This window comes from Diabrotica undecimpunctata, chromosome 8 (assembly GCF_040954645.1).
Source record: "Diabrotica undecimpunctata isolate CICGRU chromosome 8, icDiaUnde3, whole genome shotgun sequence".
Lineage (NCBI taxonomy): Eukaryota > Metazoa > Arthropoda > Insecta > Coleoptera > Chrysomelidae > Diabrotica > Diabrotica undecimpunctata.
The window spans coordinates 3,590,309-3,605,780 of record NC_092810.1 but is presented as its reverse complement, the minus strand read 5'-3'; the positions used below and the strand labels follow the sequence as shown (position 1 = coordinate 3,605,780).

Here is a 15,472-nt window from a genome sequence, read left to right as displayed (position 1 = left end):
TTTTAATGTATTTTAAAATATGACCATTAATGCAGTTTTTACCTAATTTTCTGGGAAGTCGTTTACTGCAACTGGTTATCAATGAGTCATTAGCATAATTTTGTTAATCCGAAACCCGCGTAAATATAGCGAACCGACTATATTGTGTTGTATAGACATTGGACAATGGCTACCAGAGGATACGTAAACTCGCCAGATTGCGTCTGTTTAATTTGCGGTAACTATAACTATACCGTTAAAAAGTAACAAAGAAACATTCTTGATTTCGTTGAAAAAGTATATTTCGCTTATTTTGTTATAAAGTTAGGCAATCAAGATACACCTTGAGCATTACAGTCAGTTTTTTAGTCTATGTTAAAGAACTGATGCAATAGTTTTAAGGTAAAAAGCAGTCCTTACCTTTTGCAATATAAATGTTTAGAGAGAGCCCAAAAATCACAGTGATGACTGCTATTTTTGTTTTTGCAATGTACGAGCTTTTAATTTAAGAAACAAAAATGGTATTTCTTACCCTAATATTTAATCAGCAGTTAAGGTAGGCGCATATCCTAAACCAAATGAATAATACGGGGATATTCATTCAGTTTTAAGGAAATGCTACGATCAGTGATCATTGATAGATTTTGAAACCCATAATTCAACACCATTGATATTTTTGTTATTGTTGCCGGAAAAACACATGAAATGTCTCAAATTAGTTGTGAGGTAGCCAGAAGTTCAATGAACCCGGCCGCCGAGATATTCGTTCGTTCCAGTTGCCTCTCCAGAATAGTTTGTTTGTCAGTTTTTAAGAGACCATGGACATTCCATGTATCTATGTTGTGTGTTAAGTTTCTCTTTTTCACCGGTAGCATATTTCGCATGTAAAGCCTGATGAGTCACGTCTACATGACCGGTAAGCTATTTCACACATCCGGATCGCGAAACTCGTCATCTGAGGTCTCGCAGCTATTGCTCATACCATGAACTTTCGGGGGGAAATAAAGGGATGGTTTCGCGTTGCCTACCCTATTGGTTGTCCGATATAGTCATGGTTTGACCTTGCCTTGACCAATATCTTCTTCTTCAAGTGCCATCTCCGCGGCGGAGATCGGCAATCATCATAGCTATTCGGACTTTTGAGACGGCTGCTCTAAAAAGTTCATTTGATGTACATCCGTACCACTCTCTCAGGTTGCGCAGCCATGCCATTCTACTCCTCTCTATGTTTCTCATTCCTTGGATTTTTTCCTGCATAATCAGTTAGAGCAAGGTGTATTTCTCTCCACGTGTAATATGTCCGAGATATTCCAATTTTCTTGCCTTAATTATATTTAAAATTTCTATGTCTTTATTCATCCTTCTCAGAACCTCTTTGTTTCTCTTGTACATAGCACTTTTCTCATTTTGTTAAAATTTGCTCTAGCTTGTTCTATTCTGATTTTGATCTCCTGAAAGTAATCATTTGTGGAGTTAATCATTGTTCCCAGATATGCATATTTGTCCACTTGTTCGACGTTGGTTCCGTTTATTAGAAGATTCTCGTTATTTCTTTGAGTTTTGGATATTCTCATAAATTTCGTCTTCTTGACATTCATTGTTAGACCATACTCTTTTCCATACTCCGCTATTCTGGTCACCAGTCTCTGAAGATCTTCAATATTTTCGACTAAGATCACAGTGTCGTCCGCATATCTAATGTTGTTAATGGGAAGTCCATTTACCTTTATTCCAGCTGTTTCACACTCAAGAGCGTTTTTCAGGATCTCTTCGGAATAGGCATTAAAAAGAATTGGCGACAATACGCATCCCTGTCTCACTCCACTGTTTATAGTATAAATTTGATATGATCCTGAGGTCATTGTAAATCTTCTTTGATTTTACGACATTCATTAATTGTTTATGTCGTACTTTATCGAATGCTTTATTATAGTCAATAAACCATACGTATATATCTTGATTGACGTACAGGCATCTGTGTATCAGTATATTAAGTAAAACAAGAGCTTCACGCGTTCCTAGGCCTTTGCGAAAACCAAATTGTGTATCATTAACGTCTATGTCCAGTTTGTGATATATTCGGTTATGGATGACTTTTCGTAGTAACTTTAGCACATGAGACATCAAGCTAATGGTGCAGAAATCGCTGCATTGACCAATATAGTTGCATTCAAATATAGTATTTATTACATTATTTAATATTAGTAGAGATTTAAACTGACAAGCTCCCAGCAAAAATATACGGAGTATTCTATTTAAATTAAAAAATATAAGGATATTTCCGGATAAATCGGAAGTACAATTTTAAGAAAAATTACACCAGATACATTTTTGCTTATTGTAAAGATATTCACTTGATTACATGCTTTATAACATCTTTGTAGTTTTAACTTTAACCGTCCGTACTACATAACCTAATCTCTGTCCTTTTTCTACAAAATAACTCATCTTTCCTGACGATTACTTTACTCAATTCGCAACTAATATCTACAGAAATTCTTTTTGTTTTAGTGCCACTTACTTCCTAGCTGAAATTCTCCCCTGGTAGTTTGTAGCTCATTCTTGCTGATGCAATAATACTTGTAGTTGAAATCGTTGCTGTTTATCTTCGTAATGTTCAGTTGCATTCTGGATCTGTAACCGTTTCTCTCGAGAGAATTGTCTATCTTGAATCTGTCGCTGTTTTCCAGCAACCGCCCATCGGAACGTTCCCAGTAGCTGGAAATAATGTATTATTTCAAGTTCTCTTAACATAACAACACTGTTTGATCTGAAAAGAACTATATTATTTATAAGGCTATCTTGAAAATATATGCTACACCGTAATAAAGAAATTTAACATAGAAATGCACTATTTATGATTTATTTATTGCAAAAAATTTAATTTAAAGTAGAAAAAAGATTCTTGTGAAAAAAACAGTAAAAGATACTTGCAGAATATCAGTTTTAAATAAATAAATTTGAAATAAATGTTTATGTGGTAGAGAGAGATAAAGAAATCATTTAGAAAATTTATAAGCAGAAAATTACCAGGAGATGACAGAACATCGAAAGATCGAAAGAACGAAGAACCAGATGTGACGAAACAAATATTACTTATCCAAAAAATAATAAAACAAAACAAAATACCACAATAATAAAGATAAAACATCTAATAAAAGCAGAATTTATGTAAGAAGAAAAATAACTCAGGTTTGGAGCTGAAAGGTTATTCACCAACAATATATTCTGTATAAACAGATAAGAGAAAAAAGATCAGCAATTCTCAGAAAAACACATCCTATTAATATAATATCTCTCAAAAGTCCATGATAATATACGTTAGGACAATAAGAGAGGAATTATAAAACACATCCATTAACCAGTCTCTCATAAATGCTGTCAAAAAAAATCATAAAAACCTCACCACAAAATAAAAATGGAAAATAAACTTTACAGCGATAGTAAAGAAACAGTATTTGGCCTATAGTATATAGATACTGTCAGGAGATAAAGAAAATCTGGAATATAATATGATAAGGAAACTGAAAGAACAGCCCTGACAAACTATTTCAGCTATTGGCTTATACTTTTAATTTATTCTTGAGAGGAGAAGAGCTACCCCCAGAATGGAAAACTGCGTATATCAGCAATCTATACAAAAATAAAGGCGACAGAGAAGATTGTAAGAACTACCGAGGGCTTAGTGTAACTAACTCAATCTGTAGAGACTACGGGAAGATAATTAAAAGCCGAATTGAAGAGTGCTGGGAAGACGCTGAAGATCAGAGTGGCTTTCGTACTGGTCGTTCTTGTATAGACAATGTGTTCTGCCTAAAACAAACAATAGAAAAGCGTTTGGAACATAATATGGAGACACACATGGTATTTATCGATCTTCAAAAAGCGTATCACAGTGTCCCATTAGCCAAGCTATGGCAGGTGCTAGAAGACAAGAATATTCCACCGATTTACATTAATGCTGTAAGGGAGTTGTACGATGATATGACGAGTGTAATAAAGATTGGACAAAAAGTGACAAGAAAGATAAAAGTGACCAAAGGACTTCGCCAAGGCTGCTGCATTGCACCTACACTCTTTAAGATTTATTTGGAGGGGGTTTTGGATATTTGGAAAAGAAAATGTGAACATATGCGTGTTAAAATTGGAGACCATACACTGTACAGCTTGCATTTTGCTGATGACCAAGTAATACTTGCAGAAAATCAAGATGATATCCACTACATGTTACGAAAGATAGATGAAGAATATACTAAGTGGGGCTTATCAATTTATCCATCAAACACAGAGTACGTAGTAGTGGGAGGTGAAGGAAAGCACTTAGAACTAGGAAGCAAAAAAATTCAAAATACTGATAGCTATAAATATCTCGGTGTAAACATTACAAACAATGGTTGGAATACAAAAGAAATAGCTACTAGAATTGGTCAAGGAAATTCAGCAATACGTCAACTGAATAGTATACGAAAATGAAAAAGACAGAAAAGATTTTATTTCACGTTCAAAGCGTCTATGTATCTATTGATACGTATTTCGCTTTAATAAAGCTCATCAGAATAGTTATTCATAGCCGTTCTAGAACGGCTATGAATAACTATTCTGATGAGCTTTATTAAAGCGAAATACGTATCAATAGATACATAGACGCTTTGAACGTGAAATAAAATCTTTTCTGTCTTTTTCATTTTCTTCGGATCTACTCTGTATGAGTACGAGAAACAAATTCGTTAGGATTTCTGCCTAGATGAATAGACATGTCGTGGAATGCAAATTTTAGATTCCCCATGTCTTCTTTAACATCTTTATCATCGTCTGGTCATGTCTTGCAATTTTTAGAAGGCTCCAGATTAAAGCAGAAATCTGAATTTGTTTCGAAACTATCTTACCGATGAATAGTATACCTTGGAATAACCACATCACCCGAAACACAAAAATTAGGATATACAAAAGTATCATAGAAAGCATTGTTACATATGGTTCAGAGCTTTGGGTAATAAATAAAAATGAAGCATCCAAAATAAAAGCAATGGAAATGAATTATTGGAGAAGATGTTGCCAACTCACTAGAAGAGATAGAGTAAGGAATACTGAAATCAGAGAGCGTATGGGCATAGACGTTGACGTCTTGGAAACTATAGAATGCAAAAGGCTGAAATGGTATGGCCATGTAGAAAGGATGAATGATCAACGATAGCCAAAGAGAATGTTACAGTGGATTCCCACCAACTGCAGGAAAAAGGGAAGACCAAGAAGATCGTGGAGACAAGAAGTAAAAGGTGCAATGGAAGATAGGGGTCTACAAGTAGATGACTGGAACAATCGCAAGTGTTGGAAGCTAGGTTGCGAGAAACGTCGGCAGCTGTAATAAACTCGTTATATATATATATATATATATATATATATATATATATATATATATATATATAGCTGAAAGAAACCTTCTAACATTGGGGAATCCACGTTGGAGACTTTCAATACTTAAAGAAGTATTAAAAAGATGAAATATCTATACATAGGAAATGAAAGTTGTAATCTATAATTATAAGAAAACTTGAAAAAAAGTAAAAGTATGTAAAGAATATTAATACCAAGGTGTTATGTTACAATGGACAGAACAGGTTGAAACCGCAAATAAATAAGAACAAGAGTAATACATGCACGGAAAGATACCTAAACGGAATCCTTTATAGCAAAAATTTACCGAAGAGTAGGAAATAATACCAGAAATCGTACACGCAGTAGCCAAAGTGTTTAAGCGGTGTTCGAGCAATTTGTGTAGCGCCGTCCCTGATGTGTGTTGCCCTTCATTCCTCCACGGAAGAAGTCAAAAAAACCAGTCAAGGGACACAGCAGTGACCAGTTCATTTCTACACAAGTGTGACATACGTAAATAGTTTTATTTTGTATAAACAGTTTTTCTTTTAATATAGTCATCAAACCACGTCTATTAATTATTTATTAATCATTAATAATTCAATTCAATTCTTTACAAGCGGTACGGGTACATTTTGTAATTAAAATAGAACGTTCAATAAAAAATAAATGTTTAGAATTCCAGTCACAAGAAATTTTTTTGATTATGTTTATTTATGTACTTTTACTAAGTCTACCACAGAAGCCAATTCAGATAGTCTTTTAGCAGATTTGAAAAAGTGCAAGAGCGTATATCTCATTGAACGGAAAATTAATAATAATAAAAAAACATAACTGATCATTATAAAACATAATTACAGGTTACTATACATATAATATGATTGAATTTATATTTTTGCCTCATAGAGCAAGAACTGCTACTTTTATTTTAAATAAAAAGTTATTTTCCGACTTGGCTCAATCAAAAATTACATATTATTTGCAGGCGTAAGCTTTTTTTTTTATTAATTTACGCTGTAACCACTAGGGTTATTAGCGACCTAAAAAATATAATACAGGTCAAGTTAAAAAAAAAATTACAATAATTGATACAGTCCTGAGTCTTTAAGATAACTTATTGTGTTTTTAATGTTCATGTTTTTTCCTAGGGCTTCCTTTATATTATTTGGGATAGTGTGCTTCTTTCTTGCTGCTTCATATGTTTTGCACTGAGTTAGTATATGCTCACGGAGATTGTTACTTGATAATTGTCACACATTGGCGGCACAGTTCGCGTAAGGAGGTGTTTATGTGTAAAGTTACTGTGTCCTAGTCGCAAACGTGTTATTCTCACTTGGTCGTGTCTATTCGCTGTGGGTTGAAGCCACGGTTTCACTAATCGTTTGATTTCCTTGAGTTTATTTTGTGATGCACTCCACTTATTTTGCCACGCACTTAACACTTTATATTTTATTTCTGACTTGAAGTCATCTGAAGAAACCTCATTAATAAGAATGGAGTCCTGGCTGAAGGATGCTAAGCGGGCTAATTCATCTGCTTCTTCATTTCCTTGTATACCTGAATGTGATGGAACAAACATGAAGTCAACAGTGATCTTAATATTATTTAGAATCTCTATTTCTGATTTAATATGTGAGGCAATTGGATTATTGGTATATAAACGTTTGATAGTGTGAAGTGAGCTTAGTGAATCGGTTATTATGAGAGACGGGGACTGTTTCGACTCAACAGTTTCTAAGGTTTTCAATATTGATACTTTGCTTAATGAATAAACTATCGCACCATAGTCGAGTTTGGATCTAACTAAAGATTTATATACATGTAATAGTGTATTTTGATCTGCTCCCCAGTTTTTGCTGGAAATAGTTTTCATAAAATTTAATCCTGCTTGGCATGATTTTTTAAGTTCTTCTGTATGTTTTTTCCAGGAGAGCTTTTGGTCAAAAACCATACCTAAAAATCTGATATTATTTGTGAAATTGAGGGTTTGATTATATAGCTTCAGATGTGGAGTTCTGAAGTGGAGTGACAAGATCTGTCTTGTCCACATTGAAGATACATTCAGGTATATAAAACCGTTTGTCATATTCTTTTTCCAGAACATTGAAGAAGGATACGACATTTTCTTTGTTAAAGCCTCTTAATCATGAATATGATATTCCCGGTTCGTTGTCGTACTGATAGCTCTTTATGGCGTTGCAGGAAAAGCCTCAGCCAGGCTCTGCCTGTCGTATTACCTCCAAACAGATGTTTGATGTTCCTATAAGCTAAGACGTATGCCATCCTCCTACGATCTTTTCTAGTTAATCCATGAAATTTAGCTTTCATTAGGAATAGGATTTAGGTCAAGTTTTCTTGCAGAACGTTGCAACGTAGACCGTGGGGCATTAAACATTTAAGCAGCTTTAAGCGTACCCATTTCGTGCTGCCTGACAGTTATAATTGTACGTTCCATTCTCTCATCCCATTTTTTTCTTTTTTATCTTCTTTTAGCTGTTGTTTTAGATATACTGAAATAACTGAAGTATGTTTTACATTGTTCTAAATATAATAAAAACTGAGACATTGCCCATATTGTTAACAGACTTGCTTTGCACAACAAAAGAGGTTATGTCTAAAAGTAGTCAATTTGAAGAAAACTTATTAGCATATATCAAAAACTGATTATAGAGCTTCCACGTGACACAGATGTTTTTTTGAAATTATTGTTCATTTTCAAATACTGGAATTTATCAACTTACCCTGAAAAAGTTTTGACACTCACACCAACCGACAAATAATTATTATAAACTGCCCTATACCTAGCTCACATGACAATTTTTTTTATAGCCCTTTTTCTATCCGAATTGTCGAATAAAGGCCTCTCCCATTTCTCGCCATTCATCCCTGTTGTGTGCTAGGCGTTTCCACATTGGTCCTTCGACTCTTTTGATATCGTCGCTCCAGCGCATTTGAGGTCTTCCTCTTGGTCTCTTCGCATCGTACGGTCGCCAGTTTCCGACTTCTTTGTTCCATCTACCATCTTCGAGACGTTCGTTATGTCCAGCCCATTTCCATTTTAATTTAGCTGCTTGTTTCGCGGCGTCCTTTATTTTTGTTTTGTTCCGGATTGCTTCGTTCGTTTGCCGATCTATTAGTGAGATACCAAGCATCTGTCGTTCCATGGCTAGCTGGGTTTTTCGAGTCTTGTCCATGTTCTTTTTTGTGAATGTTCAGGTTTGAGCTCCGTAAGTGAGAACGGGAAGGATACAAGAATCGAACACTTTGGTTCGAAGGTTTTGGGGTACTTTTTGTCTTTCAGTATGTATGAGAGTTTTCCAAATGCGGCCCAGCCCATTCTTACTCGTCTGCTTATTTCGGTAGTTTGGTTTTCTTTGTTTACCTTGATATTCTGACCCAGATATATGTATTCTTTTACATATTCCACTTTTGTTCCTTGGATGGTTATCGTCGGTTGATCATCTTTATTCGACATTAGCTTAGTTTTACTCAGATTCATTTTCAGTCCTTTTTTTATGGATTCCGTATGAAGCTCATCGATCATCGTGAAGTTCTTTCCAGCTGTCGGCTATTAGTACTACGTCATCTGTATATCTTAGATGGTTTAAATACTTTCCGTTTATCGATAGTCCATTTGTTTCCCAATTTAGTGATTTAAATATGTCTTCAAGTGCGGCAGTAAATAGTTTTGGAGATATGGTGTCTCCCTGTCTTACTCCTCGGTTGATTTTTATAGGCCTCGTTTTCATTCCGTTATCCATCGTGACTACCATTTCAGCGTGTTGATACATATTATGTATTAATATCCTATATCTAGAATCTATTCTGCTGTTGACCAGTGCTTCCTCAATAGCCCATAATTCTATGCTGTCAAAAGCTTTCTCGTAGTCTATAAATGCTAAACAGATTGGTAAATTGTATTCGTTAACTTTTTCTATTAGGACCTTTAGTATGTGAAGATGGTCACATGTACTGAACATGACAATACCAGCCCATATTTGCAGCCTTTCCTGTAAATATAAAACCATTTAAACAAATAAATGTTATGAACGCAGATGGAAATATAATTACCTAATGGATATTTAATTAAACCTTTCATATATATTATAATTTCTACTTTAAAATAAAATATAATTTAAAAATTCTAAAAAACCCTTTTGTTTTTTATTGTTCAATAACAGTCTTATCTCCTACTTCTTATTTAATTTAAGTAACATTTTTATCCCCTTTGTACTAATTAATTTTTCATCCTCAGCAATCCCAATATTGGCTTTCACCTTTTCTTTACTCATAAAAATATCCCGAAGGCAAACACCGGCTACAAAAAAAGGTATAAACGTAATTCATAATTTTGATTGAAGACTTACCGAAGGGGTTCTGGAAAGGCTTCTGTTTCACATTCTAAGACCGCTGTTGATCCATTTGCCGCGGCAACATTCTGATTTGAAATTCTGACGAGTGGCGGAACTGTATAAGGAAGGTAAAGAAGATTGATTAGATGGTAATAAGTCAATGGGTATTTGAGAGCGAATATTTGTTATAACAACGAGTGTTTCCAGATTACATGTACATAAGAAATTATTGTAGTTCAAGAAACGTGTATATTATCAGTATATCGATTACTTGGTATCAATCGCATATATTTATTTTCTATTTTGAATGTGAAAATTGCTTTTCGAGTACAGTTAAGGCGTGACGCATTTTCTAGCGAAACGAAATTACAGATTCAATCTTCACAAAAAACTAAAGCAATATATAGTCAGCTGCATGCAAAAGTGACACAACACAAAAACTGGTAATTTTTCAAAAGAGGTGTTTAAAGTTTGTCTAAAAGTAATTTTGTCTTATTTGTTTTACTACATTGAATGTTATTTTTGAAAAAATAAATAAAGTTTGGTTTATTTGGGAGAGTGTTAGGTAGCCTTTAACGAATTGTAACACAGACTGTTAAATTTAACTTTTATTTTGAGTTTTGCCACTATTGCATATCAACATTTTGTCTTTCAAGACTAATTAAGGCAAAGAGAAGACTGGCATTTGTTTTGTTATTCCTATCAATTGAAATAAACGATCAATAAAGAATACTACAAGTTACTTGAATTAGAAAATGTGTTTATTTATAACTATAAGAAAAACGAAATAAAAAAAGTATATATTAATAATAATAGGAAAATTTATGATTAACGATGATTTAAATGTCGGTAGAAATCAGCTGAATTGGTGAAACACTCTTGTCTTCACAGAGACTAGTAAGGGGTATTTTGCCTTCTTTTCATTTCATGACATGCTCTCAGTGTAAGCCTTTTCTAGTTCTATAATATCCATGCTTTCTAAACCTTTTCTTCGTGGTATTAACTGATCTGTACTCTTCTTGACTACTACTTGAGCTTTTTTTACATGAATTTCACAAATATCGTTGAAATGAAAAGTATTTCCTTGGACATATTCATTGAAAATTGTCGCTGTTTTAGTATTTAACTTTTTCAGATCAAAAAAATCATTATGACATAATTCGTATACTTCGAATGGTTGTTTACAATGAGCAGTTTGGATTATTGTAGCGTAATGAGTCGGTAGATAAATATGCCCTCCTTTTAAAGCTTTATGATATTTCTTTTTATTAAAGAGTGGTAGCTGTCACTCTCATTTTGAGTATGGCCGACAACTAAATAGCGATGAGATAGACAAAATTTTGAATTGGACATAGGCCTCCCCAATCCTGTTCCATTCTTCTCTGTCTGTCGCTACAGTCATCCACCTAGAGCCCACGTGCTTCTTGATATCATCTGCCCATCTCATTTGGGGCCTTCCTCTGCTTCGTTTATATTCCCACGGTCTCCATCTTATAAGAATTTTGTTCCATCGGTCTTCTTTTTGTCTTATATTGTGTCCGGCAAATCTTTATTTCAATTTTAACTTCTTGTCTAACATCCCTCACTTTTATTTTCTCTCTTTTCCACTCGTTTCTCTTTTTATCCATTAGTCTTATGTACAACATTTGTCTTTTCATTGCTCCTTGGGTTTTTATAATTTTGTCCATGTTTGCTTTTGTAAATGTCCACGTTTGGGAACCATAAGTGAGAACAAGGAGTACGCATTGATTTTACCAACGAAGACATCAGGAGAAGAACCGGAGTGACTGACATCATCGAGAAGATAGCCAGACTAAAATGGAGATGGGCAGGACACATAGCCAGAATGACAGATGGGCGATGGACAAAGAGGTTATTGGAATGGAGGAAAAGGGAAGACAAGAGAAGCGTCGGTCGACCACCTACAAGATGGACTGACGATTTAAGAAGACTCGATAAAAACTGGATGAGAGCGGCGCAAGATAGACGGGGTTGGAAACACGAGGAAGAGGCCTATGTTCAGCAGTGGACTCTTGAGGCTGGATGATGATGATTGATTTTATACTTTGGACCATAGTTGAAATAGTTTACAGCGTACTAATACATTGAATTTAAGTACTTGCTTTTTTCTTGGCCACTACAATTGTCTGAGTAAAATATGAATTTCAAATCGTCAGAATCGATTTTTGTATATGTGTGTTTAAAATACATCAGCAGGCACAAACCTATTTTTATGGCACCTTTATTGCCTTTTCCTTCTTGCAAAACATAGCTGTGCACATTTCCCAGTCCTTTTTTCTTAAATTTACATATAGGGAATTCATATGTTGATAGCTTAGATTTATCCGAGGAGGAGGTTGTCAATCCTCTACCGGACGCGTCCCCAGGTGGCGGATAGGGGAATGCCTCCCAGATATGGGTGGTATCGGGGAAATGAAATACCCGACGCGGACCAAAACTGACAACAGTAGCGTCTGACCCAGAGTGGGCGGCTGAACAATAGGTCCTCCAAAAGGGGGTTGTAGCGTTAGGCGTTAGCAACCTAGCACACTTAAAAAAATCCAAGGGCTAACGAACAATTGGCAGAAATAAAAATTTTTAAAATTAATCCCCGGGTGGCAATCCACACCTCCGAAGGAGATAGCCCCATCGGATACGGGGGGAGCACTTCTGCTTTGAGTTCAACAAACCCGGCTTCGAAACTCAACCAAAGACAAAGACAGAGAAAACTAAGAATCGACACATGGAATGTGCAGGGCTGGAGAACAAAAGCCAGTGAAGTAACATCAGAATTCGAAAAGATGAATCTCGATATCCTCGTCACAACAGAAACAAAAAAGAAAGGAAACGGCACGGAAAGAATAGGGGAACTAATCCATTGTTGGAGCGGAGTAGAAAAAAAAGACCGCGCAAAAGCTGGAGTTGGAATTCTACTAAAGAAGAAATGGGAAAAATCTATAGACGATTGGGAACCCATAAACGAGAGAATTGCCAAACTGAAAATCAAGATGTATGGCAGAGAAATTATAATACTAGCAACATACGGTCCAACGGAAGACAGTCGAGCCAATGAGAAAGAACGATTTATCGAACAACTTCAGGATCAAATGGATAAGAGAAAACCTAAACAAGAAATAATAATAGTGAGGGATCTAAATGGAAGAGTCGGAAGAAAAGACAATGACAGAACAGTTGGTCCATTTGGAGAAGACACAATTAACGACAACGGAGAAAGATTGGTAGAACTATGTGAAGTAAATGATTTGAAAATTATGAACGGATTCTACAAACACAAAAATATACATAAGTACACATGGACTCAAGAGACAAGAAAACTAAGATCCATTATTGACTACATTATCATGAACCACAAAAGCTCCATCAAAGTAAAAGACACCAGAGTGAAAAGAGGGGCAGAGTGTGGAACAGATCACAAACTTGTGGTGGCATGGATGGAATTCCCCTATATCTGGACAAAACAAAAACATACATCGATTGTTACAACGGGAACGACAATAAACGAAAAGAGGCTCAAATTACATCTATTGCAGGAAGAATCAATAAAAGATTTATACAAAAGAAGACTAGACCAAAAATTAGAAGAATTCAGATATGACACGTTAGATGAAATGCATGAACACATAAAAACCTGCCTGATTTCAACGGCCTTAGAAGCTCTTAGAGAAGACGACCAAAGGAACACCCATCAGAATATCAAATTAAGGGAAGACACATTAAAATGCATAAAAGAAAAGAAAAAACTACACATAAAATACCTAAACACTAAAAAACAGAAAGACTTAGACCTATATAGAGCGAAAAACAGAGAGGTAAAGAAAAGAGTAACAAATGAAAAGAACGAACGATGGGAACAAGCATGCACAGAGATAGAACGACATATCGGAGGAACGAGAAATTCAGAATCATGGCGAATATTAAAAGCACTTCAACGAAATAAGACAGAGAAAACCCAGATCGGCAAAATTAGTGAAAACGAGTGGCAAGAATACTACGTAGAACTACTTACAGAAAACCGTCCCCAATTTCAGGAAGAGAATATAGAACATGCAGGAAATGGGGCATACGACCAGATAGAAATAAGCCTGGCAGAAGTTAAGAGAGCAATCAAGACATTGAAGAACAAAAAAGCCAAAGGACCCGGAGGAATACCAAACGAACTAATTAAAAACGGAACGGAAAAGTTATTCCGCATGCTACATAGAATGTTGGAAAGAGGATTAAATGGAGAAGAAATACCTGCGGAATGGACACAAGCATACATCACATCCATACATAAGAAAGGAAACGGGAAAAAATGTGAAAACTATAGAGGAATTAGTATAATATCGTCGGTAGGTAGACTTTACGGGAAAATTATTAAGGAAAAACTAGAAACTGAAATAATAGGAAAAATTGGAGAAGACCAAGCAGGGTTCACAGTAGGAAAATCATGCCTAGATCATACGTACACATTAGAACAACTGATAGAGAAGAAAATGGCAAAAGGTAGACCGGTCCATCTGGCCTTTGTTGATCTAAAGAAAGCATATGACTCAATACCTAGAGTCAAATTATGGGAAGCAATGAATGATCTCGGAATCCGACAAACACTAATAAAAGCAGTTAAAGCACTATACAAAGAAAACAAACTAGCTATTAAATGTGGAAATAAAGCCTACAATCCATTTAAGACGACAAAAGGACTTCTACAAGGCTGTGCTACGTCCCCTACTCTGTTTAAAATATTCTTGGAAAAGACACTCAAACCATGGAGGAGAAAGTGCGAAGGAATGGGCATACCAGTAAGAGACGAATACCTATACACCTTAAGTTTTGCCGACGATCAAGTAGTCATCGCACAAGATAAAGAAGATCTCAGCTTTATGCTCAGAAAACTAGAAGAAGAATATAAAAACAACGGAATGGAAATAAACTTAGAGAAAACCGAATACCTAACAACAGAAAACAAGGATATGAGAAACCTAGAGATAGACGAGGGAAGACAAATAAATGGAACAGATAAATTCAAGTATTTAGGAACCATAATATCGAACCAGGAAACAACAGAAGAAGATATAAACAACAGACTGAGACAAACAAGAAACTGTATAAGACAACTAAACTCAGTGTTGTGGGATAAGAACATTACGATAAAGACAAAAAAGAGAATATATAATACCCTGACAAGAAGTATCCTGACATATGGGTCCGAAAACTGGACAATAAACAAGAGAAATAGAGGTAGAATAAGAGCAGTAGAAATGGAGTTCCTGAGGAGAAGCTGTAGACTTACAAAAAGAGACAGAATTGAAAACGCAGAGATTAAGCGGAGAATGGGAGTGCAATCAGACATAATCGACTATATATAGGAGAAGAGACTATCCTGGTACGGCCACGTCAGAAGAGCGGACAGAGGACGCTGGATAAACAAAAATCACAGAATGGAGCCCGATTGGAAGAAGAAAGAGAGGAAGACCCCGAAGGTCATTCAGAGATGAAATCGACGAGGCTATGGAGAAAAGAACCCTGCAAGATGGAGACTGGAATGACAGGGAAAATTGGAGAAAACGGTTGAGTGAAGGAAGACAGTGAAAACTGTGGAAATCCTTAGTAGTAGTAGTATAGCTTAGATTTATAATAGAAAGCAGAAACGTCTCCTTTTAATGGCGTTAGAGCAGCTTTTAGGTCAAAACAATAACTTTTTGTAAGTTAGTTAGGTGCATTCTCTTTGTCAAGTGTTTTTAGCTCCTGGCTTATTTTTTTTTCTC

The 15,472-nt window shown here is 35.4% G+C and overlaps 1 protein-coding gene across 4 annotated transcripts in view; it reads right to left on the bottom strand.

Annotated features, from left to right (window-relative positions):
- Window positions 1-15,472, bottom strand: part of LOC140449188 (uncharacterized) — a 287,503-nt gene that overhangs the window by 39,810 nt on the left and 232,221 nt on the right. For all 4 annotated transcript variants that reach the window (XM_072542346.1, XM_072542345.1, XM_072542348.1 and 1 more), the window contains 2 exons: window positions 9,720-9,819; window positions 2,501-2,697 (listed from right to left, as the gene is read on the bottom strand). In XM_072542346.1, the coding sequence (XP_072398447.1) occupies window positions 2,501-2,697; window positions 9,720-9,819 (297 nt within the window). The remainder of the gene's footprint in view (window positions 1-2,500; window positions 2,698-9,719; window positions 9,820-15,472) is intronic.